This window comes from Eretmochelys imbricata, chromosome 3, assembly GCF_965152235.1.
Source record: "Eretmochelys imbricata isolate rEreImb1 chromosome 3, rEreImb1.hap1, whole genome shotgun sequence".
Classification (NCBI taxonomy): Eukaryota; Metazoa; Chordata; order Testudines; family Cheloniidae; genus Eretmochelys; species Eretmochelys imbricata.
Genome location: NC_135574.1, coordinates 172,628,704 through 172,642,399, shown reverse-complemented (window position 1 = coordinate 172,642,399; position 13,696 = coordinate 172,628,704). Strand labels below are relative to the sequence as shown.

The 13,696-nt window shown below is 40.5% G+C and overlaps 1 protein-coding gene across 1 annotated transcript in view; it reads right to left on the bottom strand.

Moving 5' to 3' along the window:
- Positions 1 to 13,696, bottom strand: part of PLEKHH2 (pleckstrin homology, MyTH4 and FERM domain containing H2) — a 120,779-nt gene that overhangs the window by 34,056 nt on the left and 73,027 nt on the right. The window contains exons 16-20 of the mRNA XM_077813847.1: positions 13,539 to 13,619; positions 9,248 to 9,427; positions 8,072 to 8,180; positions 4,492 to 4,604; positions 412 to 591 (exon numbers count right to left, since the gene is read on the bottom strand). Of these exons, the coding sequence (XP_077669973.1) occupies positions 412 to 591; positions 4,492 to 4,604; positions 8,072 to 8,180; positions 9,248 to 9,427; positions 13,539 to 13,619 (663 nt within the window). The remainder of the gene's footprint in view (positions 1 to 411; positions 592 to 4,491; positions 4,605 to 8,071; positions 8,181 to 9,247; positions 9,428 to 13,538; positions 13,620 to 13,696) is intronic.

Below are 13,696 nucleotides of genomic sequence, written 5' to 3'. Positions count from 1 at the left end.
TTGAAAACAGGTATATTGAAGTGCATGGCCAAATGTAGGGAATTAATTGCCTCTCCTCAAGCACATTCTAAAGACAAATGTGCTGTGTGAGTTAGGGGCTGAATCTAGAATTAACTCAGGAAGAAAGACAGGCTCTCAAGGAAGCATGCAGCAGCTGATAGGAGAACCATAGGGGTCTCTGTGTTACACCTTACTTTAGACTTTAGCTCAAGTAAACCCACTTGTATTTGTGTTCAGCCCTTAAAAGAGATGGGGATGTTCTTTACCCTTATTCTTCTGATTTACAATAAAGCATAGCACAAAGATGTAAATTTTACTTAAGCATGCAGAGTTCTTTCCTGTACTCAATGGTCTGTCAAAGCTCTTCATTGCTCATGTGAAGGACATTCCATTAACAGAAGTTATTCATACCTGTATTGGTCCTGCCTGGTTCTGCGGATGTCGTCGTCTTGTCTGCTTAATGAGCTGGCAGCAGATCTCATTTTGAAGCTCGGGATGTGTGAGGCAGATCTGCAAAGCACTCTGTGCCAAAGATACATGGTAATCAATGGCAGGAGAGTCAACTGCAGCATTTATAAACAACTGGCAGGTCTGGATATAAAATAATAATATGTAAGTTTATATTATCAACCTCCACCTAACCCCCTCACAGAGGTGCTTCATAACAAAAGTGCAATAATATTTAAAGCATCATGCATTGAATTAATTAAAATTTAAAAAACAAATAAGATGCTATCACTGGAAAAATATAAGGAAGGAAGTGGGGTTCTCTACATGGCCAGATTTAAGATAAAAATACCTCTGAACAGTCTATTTTCAAATGCTTTTTTAAAATTGGGGAGGGATAAAATGAGGCAGATATCTGCAGGATGTGAATTCTACTCACTAGGAGCTATGACAGCAAAAACACCATCACCTACTGAGACACGATGAGGTGATGTCAGGCAAGTTTTCAGAAGGTTCTGAATACAGCCAGGACCTATGTACATTGTTCAGGACTTTGAAACGCAAAAGGGAAACCACAGAATCAATCTTCTACTACTGTAAAGGCAGTCAGTATAAAAACAAAACATGGGCAAAACACAATCAAGGCTGGTTTCTTCCTGTGAGCAGTTGCGGCGTTGCATGCCATGGCAAGGCTGCTGAACCAAGAGCAACAAACTTTAAAGGCCTCATGCAACAAACTACTAATTGACCAGAACATTAGGATTTTTTGTTTCTTGAGTTGTATTATTTCTACATTGGGAAAGCTGTCAATGTGGGAAGGGGAGAGGAAATAAAGAGGAGAGCTATTAGATGGCACAATGGGTCAGTGCAATAGTTCTTTAGCTCAGGAGTCCTAAGTTAAAATCTGGGCTCAAGTCCCATGAGTTTGATGGTCTCATTCTGTCTCCACTTGTTCACATCACAAAAGAAGCATAATATTTTGTACTACTGGTAGTCTCTGCTCAAGCAAACTCCACTGCTGGAATAGCTAGGAGCTTCCATAAAGCAGTGGCAATGCTGTCCTAGAAAGTTTGCATAACACCTGCCCCAGAAAGGTGGGTTCCAGTTGGTCTACATAATTAGTCCCTTGGTTACATGATCACTAAATCCACTTACAAATTTTAAACATTAATCTTGAAGGAATTATTTTAATGACCAAGACAGAAGGGAAAAACTATCAACAGATTAGATTCCTTCTATCTAGAGATCCATAGATATATTTGACTAATTTTGATTAGCAGGAGAATAACTGAAAATGAACCCAAATGTCTTTCTTTTGATTGATACATTAGTTCTAAATCAAGTTGGGAATTAATTTAGAATCTCCAACACTAAGTTCTTTATAATGACAGCATCATATAAGTCATCCCTTTCTAGCAAAATAACTACTTCCTGTGATAGATGTTCAGATTTGCCAAATGTAATTCAGAATGTCATTTTTCAAATAAATGTGTTTATTTGTGCTGAGGAAAGTTCATTCCCTTTTAAACTTTTGTGCCATTGGGATGAACAAAATAAAATGGACATTTTTCTTTAAGATCCTCCTGACATTTCAAACAAACAAGCTGGATATGCCAGTGACAGGGACTGAACAGATGGAATGTATACAATTCCTTTCTACATCTAGCCAAAAACTATCCCATATGACTTCTCAAGACAGTTTTTACTGGAAGGAACTTGGTCTTGGCAAAATTTATAATGTTAGGATAAGGTCCATGGAGAAAGAGCATTTATCCATGGAACTTGCTTTCTAACTCTTAATATATCCCTCAGCGTGCAAAGAAATGGCAGAAAAGTACTTTTTCTCTGTAATAATCATTAGCATATAGTCTGTAGCAATCTTTAGCTGCGAAAAACACATTTTTACCTATCCAACTTGAGGAGTGAAATCCAGGGGAGTTTTGTCATTGACTTAAATGGGGCTGGGCTTTTACCCAAGGACTCTGTTCATCAATCACCTGTGCGCAAACACTGGGGTCTACCTGCACATAACAGGATAAAGACCTATCTCTTGAATTCTCTTGTCAGAGCTGCATCTTTGCAGAAGGGCAGTTGCTGTGTACTCTTTGTACTATTCTTAATAATATGATATACTTTTTTTAGGTCTAAATATTTTGAAGAATCTTACTCTGTAGTCTTCACATACTTTTTATTTTATTATATATTATTATTAAAACACGTGTACTTTTCATTTGTTCACTAAACTCAAGAAGTGAAACACAGGTCCAGCTTAGATATGTATATGAAAGTCTTGATAATTTTTTTTTATTTTTAAAAGAAAAAGGACAATAGAAACTTTCCCTCCTAAATCAGCACTTTGAATTCAGCCAAGGTCCAAAATGAATGACAATTGTTACCATATGATTAGAGTTAGTTCAAAAATTAAAACAAAAATGTGCAAAAATGATGGTTTGGGGTTTATTTGTTTTTTTGCATTTTTTTCCCATCAGAATTTTGTAAAATGTCTTCCATCTCTAGAGCTGGTTGAAAAACATGAAAAAAGCCACAACAATTTAATTTACTTTTTGTAGTTGTTGTTTGCTTAAAATTTACTTGAAACACCAAATTTCAGAAAATTTCAACCAGCTCTCTATCTGATGGATGTTTTGTAGCCCACGAATTTGATTATCTTAGTCTCAGTCCAAAAATCCACTATCCTCCTGGGCGCTAACTGGCAATTTTACTGATAATCTCAGCAGAAAGGCCATAAGTTAAACAGGGCTGGAGACTGAACTGCTCTCTCAACTCTAGAGATGATCTCTTCAGATTAGGGGGTGGGACAGTGTGGAGAGGCTTCAGCTAGCACTGTCCATGCCTTATCTGTTCTGAAGATAAAGACATACCTTTTCTTTCCAGGCTGTGATGGGTGTACCAACCTCACAGTGGGCCAGAAGGGGTTAATGAGAGTCTGTGGGCTCAATAAACTTCATCCTGCTACACCTGCAGTAGGTGTCAATCCTGGAGGGAAGAGTTAAAAGGGCTGAACCCAGCTCAGCTGGGGGCTGACCAAGAAGTAGAGCAGATTGTTGGCTATTACTCAGCGAGAGAAGCTTGGCTGGAGTGAGGCTGTTGAGTTGGACTGCTGGCAGACAGCGCCTCCCTGAAGGAAGGTAGGTAAACCTGCATCAGGCAGCCCAAAGCAGTGGTGAGGGAAAGCTAGACAAGTAAGTCTATCCAGGATTCTCCATGCTGGTGAAAGAGCCTGTAGGGAGCAGGGGCTGTCTGCCAGAAGAGTAGAGAAAGCTCTTCTGCAGCAGAACCAGCTCGGTGGCAGAAAGTGCTAAGAAGCTCTGCCATAAGACTGTGGAAGAAGCTTAAAGAGAGAGCGGCTTATACACTGTGAGCCTGGGAAATATCTGTGGGAAAGCCCCAAGAGGGCAAGGTAAGAACTAGTCCAGCGAGAGAGCAAGGGGACTGTGTAGGCAGGCCTTGACTGCTTATTAAAGGGTCCCTGGACTGGAACCCAGTGAAGTGGGAGGGCTTAGGTTCCCCTACTGGCCCAATGAGGAAGATGGAGTAAAACCCCCCTGGCAAGGGGTAAGGACTGTTGAAACCCCCTGATACCTGAGATAAGAACTACTGATTCTGGAGTTGGACTGAATAAGAGGTCAATGGACTACTCTTTGTTGGATTCTTGGCTCACCCCAGAAGGGGTGGCTAGGGTTGCCAATTTTGGTTGGATGTATTTTTGGAAGTTTCATCACATGACATAATCTTTAATTAAAGATTAATCTCTAAAGTCTCCAGGAGACTCCAGAACAGTCCTGAAGAGTTTGCAACCGTAGAGGTGGCATTATTGTGACCCGGCTGGAGGGCCAAGTTTCAAGAATCTGAACATCACAGGTGTCAGTGGAGGAGAGCCTCCTACACCACACAGAGCCACAAGGGGATGTGCTAGCTGGTGAGTCACACTCATACACAGGCTTGTTAACAGAACACCTTTAGTGAGCGAAAAAATATCACTCTCACACAGAAAAAAAACACAAACATTTCCCAGGATTTTACCTTAAATAATTTAATTGCTTCAGTTTGTAGGGCCTCTGATGGCAGTGTTGTAAGAGGGGAAGCAATTCCTTCTTTGCTGTGACAAAGAGTAGGGTGTCTCCAAATTTGAGAGGCTGAACAGATAATACATGGTCACTGCTTGCAAGTAATCATTTAAGATAATGACTTTACATAATATCTTTCATCCAAAAGGAACATAGCTTATAAACTCTTAATAACTGACTTTACATATGGGAATCATTTTGGACACCAATAAAGTGCAGCCAACTCCTAAAAATGCATAGGAACACTTTTAATAGTAAAATAAGAGTCTCTCATTTGTTTGAAGTTTCAGGGCAACTGAAGTAGGCAGAATCCAATTACCCATGTTGTAAAAGATCTTGGGGGGGAGGGGGGGAGTCCTGGTATTTTTAATAACTGCAGGTATCATCAGACCTAGGTGTTGCATCTCACCTGGAAAAACATTGCTTCCCTAGCACAGTACTCCCTAACACCTTGCTAGATAGCGATTCAGCAGAAAAACAAACTCATCTGTCTTTATGACTGAATATCAATCACTACTTTTTAAGCAAAATATGTATTTGGTTTCCATTCTGACCCTCCAAACACCTAGTACAATGTATCACAGTTGAGTTGAAAGGGTCTTCCCTATGTATTTTCCCACGTAGCCATGTTTATGGCTTTCAAATTCTGACAGGTATGGGAATGATATCACCATTCAATGCATCAAACTATTTCTTACAGAGCTTGAGTTTTTTCCCTAGAAATCTCCCATTCAAGTATTGAACTACCTCAAATCTGATTAGTTTGAGATCACTGTTTGAAGTGGTATGCTCCATTGTGTGTCTAATCAAAACAGTACATTCAAGGTAGGCAAGTCTGGTACAACTCCTGTTCACTTGGCTCATTGTTTCCAAGGTTCATACCCCAATGATAAGTTCCTACATAAAGTTATTTTATTTTAGAAAAATCGATACCGTAAGGATCTGCTTAGAAGAGTTTCAGAAGTCACATTTCTGGCCCAAGAGGCTCAACAAGACCAACTGCCAGATTAGTTCTGAACACCAGAATCTAGCCACTAGTATGATTTAACTTGCCTGGACTAGTCGGGCACAAGAACTCAAGCATCTTCTTACCTTATGTGTGGGAAGTGACTTACACTCAGGAGATGCTAGGGACTAACTAAATGAAAAAGTATAGCAAGCTATGCTACTGTGACATACTATGGACAAGAGAACAGTGCTGACATATTGTAGAGGACTCAGAACATCGCCACTTTCCTTGTTGATTGCCTTAAGGGCAGCACACACATTCTCCTTTTGCTTTATAAGACTCTGCTAAAAGCTATTTTTTTAGGCTTTAACTAGTTAAGTGTAGACACCCAACATACATTCTCGCTCGTGTTGTCTAATATCAGCAAGTTTAGGGCCTGATCCTGAAAACGCTAACTCACATGAACTAATCCTTATTCCCATATATAGTCCCATTGATTTAAATGGAACTACTCACAAGGATAAGGTCCGCAGATCAGTCTCAGCATTTGTAACAGCAGATGCCCCAGCTAAGAACATTCTTCCACAGACTTTAGAGCAGCGGTGGGCAACCTGTGGCCCATGGGCCACACGTGACCGGTTGGTAATCCGCTGGCGGGCTGCGAGACAGATTGTTTACACGGACCATCCGAAGGCACGGCCGCACACAGCTCCTAGTGGCTGCAGTTGGTTCACTGTTCCCAGCCAATGGGAGCCGCAGGAAGCGACAGCCAGCCCGCATCACTTTCCGCAGCTCCCATTGGCCAGGAATGGTGAACCACAGCCACTGGGAGCTGTGGGCCACCGTACCTGCAGTCAATGTAAACAAACTGTCTCGTGGCCCACCAGTGGATTACCCTGACAGGACACATGTGGCCCGCAGGTTGCCCACCACTGCTTTAGAGACTGAGTGTCTACAGCTGAGCTAGAGATATTTAAATAAATTAAAAACTCTGTTGTATTTGGAAATAGAAACTATGTTTTGGCCATAAGGAACAAGATGTAATTCTGAATTTGGGCAGACAGACACATATCATAAAGCTTCAGCTCATTTTTGACTCTTCATGGGAGACTATTGTGTAACTTGCTCATGCCTGATCCTGCTGCAGCAGCACCGTGTGGGGGCAAATGGCCATTTCTCCAAAATCTATGTCTACCCCAGTTTAGTGCAGGAGTGGGTTTATTTTGGCAAGGTGAAATTTCTGCCAAGAGTACTCAACGTGCTTGCTTGTTGGCAAGAAGAGAAGTGACTCAACAGTCCTTTGTTTAATAAAACCTACTTCTTTTATGGCACTTTCAATCAGTAGATATCAAAGCACTTTACAAAGGACGTCAGTATCATTATTGCCATTTTAGAAATGGGGAAGCAGAAGCACCAAGAGGGGAAGTGACTGGCCCAAGGTCACCCAGCAAGACAGTGGCAGAGCCAGGAATAGAATCCAGGTGTCCTGTGCTTCCCTTTCTCCCTGTACAACACCTCAGAAGAGCCTCACATTTATTTTAAGTCTCATAGAGGAAACAGGCTGGAATGGGTACTGTTGGTATGATGTTCAAGGGCTGAAATAGTCCTATCTTTGTAGGATGCAAGTTTGCCCCTGCTGCCCTTCTGTTTAGCAGAATCATCATGCTATTGTCTGTGTCAAGACTAAAACTTTAATGACTTCAATGACCTATAATTTATGTTATGTACTGTTTTGTAATTCTGACTGGCAGTAGCAGAGCCAGGTTTTGAGCACTTGGAGCGTGGGTGGCGGGGAAGGATAGGTATTGGTGGTGCCACCTTCAGTTATACCTACTGGCTTGAAAATGTACCACACATTGACCTAAAGGCTGCTGGGGAGGCACTTGCCTCTCCCATTATCTCCACCACTTCGAAGAGAAAGGGTGCTAGTACTAAATCATCTACAGAGTTGTAGCCCTGGTTTGCATTTACAAGGCCTTCTGTGTTCAGACCCTGATGTAAACAAACAAGTAGCACTTCTTACTGGGCCAAGAGATCTCTGAAAGATTTGGAGCCCTTTGATCCTGCAGGCAGCACAGGTAGTCTAAACCAGCCATCTCTACTAGTCACCTAGATAGCAGTGTCCTAACTCATTAGCAACCAATAAATATAACCCCATCAGTAGCACATTATAAGAATGTCAAGTACATTAAAACGGATGGAAAGTTCTAAGGGGTCTTGGCCCCTTTTGTGGTTAATTCACTTTTGTGGTTAATTCATATTAAAATTGGAAGACAAAAGGCCCAAAAAAGCCTACTATGGAGCTCTTGCTTCTCTGTGAATAAAGTGTTTTGAATGTCTGTAAATGTCTAAGGTCTTTTCTACTGAAACCTAGTGACTAAACATTTACTGTTCATGAAAAACATGTTCTGAATTAACAAACTGACTATATCAAAACACAAGTATTAAAAGCACTGGAAGCTCTGCCTACAACTATAACTTCACTTTTGATATGTACAAAAAAGAGTGACAAATTTGGGACAAATACACTTGGAATATAGTTGATCAGATAAGTATTAAGATTATGTGGAACCAGAAATAAACTTACTGTGCTCCCCTTCCACATTTAACAGTTTGCAAACAAGCTGTTCAAATTCTGATCCAACATTTACATTGGTGCTCCCAGCAGCCACAGTCAAATGATAAAGCCAAGTGTCCTATAAGACAAAAACAAACAGAACCCAATCATCATTCCAAGCAGATTTTTGAGAGTTTAAAATATTAAATATTTTATTGAAATTTTCCAAAACAAAGAACTTCAAAAATATTTATTTTCAAAAATTCTACAGATGAATTTGGCACTCATGAACAATATCAATTGCTTCATACACACAGATTCTCAAGAAAGCTTAGCCAAAACATCTTAATCCTGACTTGCAGCAAGCTTTCTAGTCTACATATAGGTGTCTTTTGAGCAGAAAGTGCACTCAAGCCAGATGTGATGAATGTTCAATAGAGACTAGGAAGAGGGCACATACCTTTATTTTTTTCACATGTAGTTGAGACAGAATTTAAATGACTGAAAACTGAATTGCGGGGCACTAACTCACTAAACCACTGAGTCATCTTATAAGAAAGCTTTTCTCCCCACCTCAGAGTAGTGTTATACCTTCCTGTGAAGGCCCAAGGATTTCCCCTTATTTTACTTCCCTATCCCTGATCAAGGCCTTATATTAAAATCACCATTCATTTTAGCCAAGGAGAGCAGAACTGAGTCAGCGATCATCAAGAGATGCAAAGTATTCCCTCCTCTCCTCTCTAAGAGGCAAATATGATGTCTTTGTATTAATTATTGCCCTTCCCACCTGGGGAATAAGATCAGGAATCAAAATGAGGTCTACAAGACTGTTAAAACTTTTATTTTATAATGCTCTGAAATAATCTCTCTCATATTATTCCTGTTAGTCTTCCCCTTAGTGTACACTAGTTACCATTACTGCAGAAAATGGGCAGTAAGGATAGGAGTCCACACAGGAAAATCTACTGACATTTTCCAGATACCTTAAATGGGGTCAGTTAACTATAGTGATCACTCAAACTCTGATAAGTATGTGTAAAAGTGTGACCATTTGTCTGTTAGATCAGACCACCTTCTAGATGGTCTAGCAAAAAAGCCCCTTGTCTCTGACTGTCCACATCTTACTCACTGTAGAAAATGTTCATAACACAGTACCATAATTACAGCTGTCTTACTGAAACTTAAGAGATAGGGTACATTTACTACCTTCTCATGTTTCGATCCTATAAGAAGATAGGTAGGTCCTTGCTCTTTAGGATGGATAAGAATGGTATAATGTGTTGATAATAGACTGCGACCACTGGCCTCATAATCTTCATCTGAATCACATGACCTGTCAACTTCTTCAACTTTAGCCTCCCAAAGCTTGATTTGACCCAGAGGAAACTAAAAGTAAATATAAGAAATAGTCAGGGAGCAAATATACATCTTGGATAACATCAGTTTTACAGTTCTTGATCTACAAATGAAGAGAAACTGATAAACTATAATCAACATGTTTTGAACATTTGACATTGGGAAAGTCCATAAAATTCTATTCTTTTAAGGTCACTAAGAACTGTAGCATAAGCCACCTTCCCAGTTTACAATCCCGGAGGAGAGGAAGCGTGATCTTGTCATTAAAGCACAGTCCTAGGAATAAGAAGACTTCAGTTCTATTCCCACCTTTGCTACAATATATCTACAGGAGATATTGTTCTTGATTGTTGCACATGGAATGCGCAACCTATCTGACACAATAGGTCTTGTCTCTGGGAGAAGATGCAACCCTTGAGATATCCCAGGCCCAATCCATTTGAGGATTCTCAAGCTCAAGACCAGGATGCTGAATTTAAACTTAGGGCATCTCTACATGTACAGTGCTGCAGTGGCGAAGCTGCACTGAAGCAGCTGCGTCGCTGCAGCACATCTGGTGAAGATACTCGTATGTCGACAGGAAAGCTCTCCCCCGTCGGCATAATAAAACCACCTTCGCAAGTGGCAAAAGTTCTCCCACCGACATAGTGCTTTCCACACCGATGTTTATGTGGTGTAACTTATGTCACTTAGGGGGGTGGCTTATTCACAGCCCAAGCAACGTAAGTTCTTTCAACATAAGCTGTAGTGCAGACATAGCCTTAATCTCGTATTTGATGGGGCGTCACTGTGGCAACTGGAGCATCACTATTGCTGCCATTGGATCCTTTTCAGTGTCTTCAGTTTAATTCTCAGGTATAGTGGATTGCAGTATTTAAGCCTGGAGGTTACAAATGCATATATGACTATGGTCAAGTCCTCCTCTGTCAGGATGGATCTAGTCTATCAGTCAGCTATCAGTGAAAGAAGCAGTTTTTCATAGGTGTAACTATGTGGGCATCCACTATCAATGAGGAATACCGAAGGACACAAATACTACATACCATTTTCACAATTAGCAGGTGGGCTTATGCCCTCTAAAGAGGATGATATCATCATGCTGGCTAGTTTCTTGAAAGATCTCCCTTTCCCTACCTTTGTCTGGAGTATCATTTGTGTACTGCTGTTTATCAAGGCTGTGGTATCTTAAGACCATATATTTAATATGATGGGTGAGGGAAATGAGACTTGAGGAACTTGAGGAGCATCTTCCCATCACTCTGAGCTGAGTCTGATAGAAAGGATAGGAACCATTTCAGTGTGCTGCCACATACACCCGGTAAGAATTTGAGATAAGCCAGCACAACTTCATGGTCTATGGTGTCCAGTGCTGTGGAGAGATCCAGCAAAAAGAGAAGGGATATTTGTCCATGACCAAGAGCAGGTTGTGCACCATATTTATGGCACATTATTGGGTGGGAATGTTTTTTAAATATCACCAGAGACCAGGTGTAGTTGATGCTGACTCTTTGCCAGCTTCTCAATAATCTTGTTAATAAATTGGAGATTAGGTACTAGGAAGTAGCTGGCAAGTTTGATTGCATCAAGAATTGTCGTCTTGGATGCTGATTGGAAAATGAGTGTTTTAACATGAGTGGTAAGGTACCCCCTTTGAAGAAGGCATTGACTGTTAGTGAAGGATGCATATTTCTTGGTTGTACTTCACTAACCAGAATGGACATGGGTCAAAGATACATGTGCTGGCTTGCCTTTCCTGTAGTGCTTCTTAATTTCTTCCTTTATGAACCGGCCAAATTCTGAGAAAGGGGCTGTTTAATCCTAAGGTTCAGAGATGCCATCTCAGTTCCAAGAAACCTTTGCTATGAAGTACTTGTGCTAAACAGTATTTTTATTAAACTTAAATTAGGTTTACAAGAAGCTGTGTTGACAGATGATTTCAGTTAGTGTAATCCTTCTCCATTGTTTGGCACATGGTTTTCAAAACAATAATGCTATTTTGAATCCTTTTAACCAAATGGACTCCATTAATGTAACATATACAGCAGTTTACATTACTGAATACCTCACAGGCTCTTTATTTCTATACACACATTCCATTGTAATATAAACATGTTTTCAGTTAGCAACTCCTCGAATATTGAAAAATAAATCAGTTTTGTCTTTGCATATGCAGTATTTTTAAAGTACATTCTGATTATAAAAGCTGCACTTCTTCCACATTACCATTTAATAAAATAGTTGTTCATTTTGGTTTAAAAAACTGCAGTAAAACTTACCCAAATGTTAGACAACTATTTATGATGAGCCAGCTAACTGCCTATGTATTTCTAAAGGGCCTGCTCACAAGGAATAATTTTCAAAGATAAGAACTTGAAAATGCTTGTACTTTAAACATACAGATTTCTTACTATAATTGAGGTGAAAACCAATTTGTCATCAAATCTCAGTCAATGTTTACACTGAAAATGTAAACATACCTTTTCTTAGTAGCTTCTCTGTAAAATGAGTTAGAAATTAATATTCTGAAATGAAAGTTTTACTGGATTTTGGAACATTATAGCACTGGTATACTTTCAAAAAGTAATATTAAATAAACAAAAATCCTGAAGTATGGCTTATTACTACTTGTTACAATGTACAGTACCGTAAATAAGCACTACTTTACTAGTTTAAATTTTCCACTTGCCTTCAATGACATTACTCACACTGCAAAGTTACTCATATGGCTTAGTGTTGCTAGGATCTGGCCCTAAATCAAGAACAAACAGCAGGAGGCAACAGGGAGAAGAAGAAAAAGGGAAGGATGATGGAGAAAACAATATGCCAGATCTAAAGCCCAGTGAAATCACTATTAAGCCTGACATGGTTACATGCTTGTTTAGAAGGATAATGTATATGTACACCGAAAGTAACAATGGAGGTTCTCTGTGCTGCTTCTACTATTATTATTTTAATGATTTAATGGAGTCAATACACAGTCAACTGGCTATTGAGTTTAACTTTAATAAGGTTTGAAGTGAGTGAAATAAAATATACTAAAACTCAGCGGTTAACAATAAGACTGCTCAGATATCACCAAAATCCCCATTTTCCATCTCAGCAATGGAGACGTTTGGTCAGAGCAGTGGGAGAATGCACTGCCCAGAACGAGGGGGGCGGGGGGGGGGTGGCGTGGCATATTTCTGAGAAATGCTCCCCCATCTCAACAGGCGATGAGCTGCAATACTGGTTGGACCAGAAAAATGGATGCATCACTTTCAGAATGCGGGAACGGAGTAAAGCATGTCACCACAGATGGAGGAGCTGGGCCCCTTCTCTTCCTTGGGTTCTTGCATCCCACTGGCTGTTTGTGGGAGCTGACTGGCCCCTGCACTCCCCCTCCCAACAACCAAAACTTTCCCCCAGTCATTCTGAGTCCCTTGCCTCTTCAGCTGCCCTGCCCAACCCCAGGAACTCAATAGGTGCCCTGCCCTCCCTTTAGTTGTAGACAGTGAACTATGCTCCCAAAAAAACAGACAGACAATCAGTCAAACCTACAGCATCTTGGAATCAGGAAGGATTTTTTCCCCACTGGGCCAAATAATTGGCAGTGGTCCAGTGGATTTTTCACTTTCCTTGAAGCACTGTGAAGGCACAAGTGGGGTAAAGAAGACGACCTGGATGACTGTATATTGCGGGATAATATAGGAAGGTTCAACTTGTTGCAACATGAGGCTGAAGTACAGGGCAGATAAAGGCTAAAAGGGCCAGCTGCAGAGATCAATGAGACTGAAGATTTATGCTGGTGGACCTGTAAGGAGAAGAGGAGACCTGAAGTCTTTGTAGACCAAAGTTCCCCCTTTAGTACCCTGAACCCCCCTTAGGGGTGAAAGGTGAGAGGACTTTAGAAGTGAGCTAAGTCCAGGGGGATAGGCTGAAGAGTCTACCCTCAGTTATTTGTTCTATGGTAGGAGCCTGCAACCCTGCACTAGGCTCAGTTAAATGCCTGGCATGAGATGGGTAGGCATATACTATTCATAACCAGTGTTAGTTAATAAAGTTGCAGCATCTCGATTAAAAATCCACCCTAGTGTCTATCTTTCATACACCTGAGAGTCCTGAGCAAACAAGTCACATTATTTTAACCATTAGAAAGACATACCTTATCTTCTTGACTACGGAAATAGTAAAGAGTTTTTCCAACCAGAGTACACCACACTCTTTTGGAGTATCCATGTTTCACCTGAAATTACAATATAGTTAAGTACAAATTATTTTTAATGTAAAACTTTTTTCTGAGATGGGCCCAGCCAGTGAAGC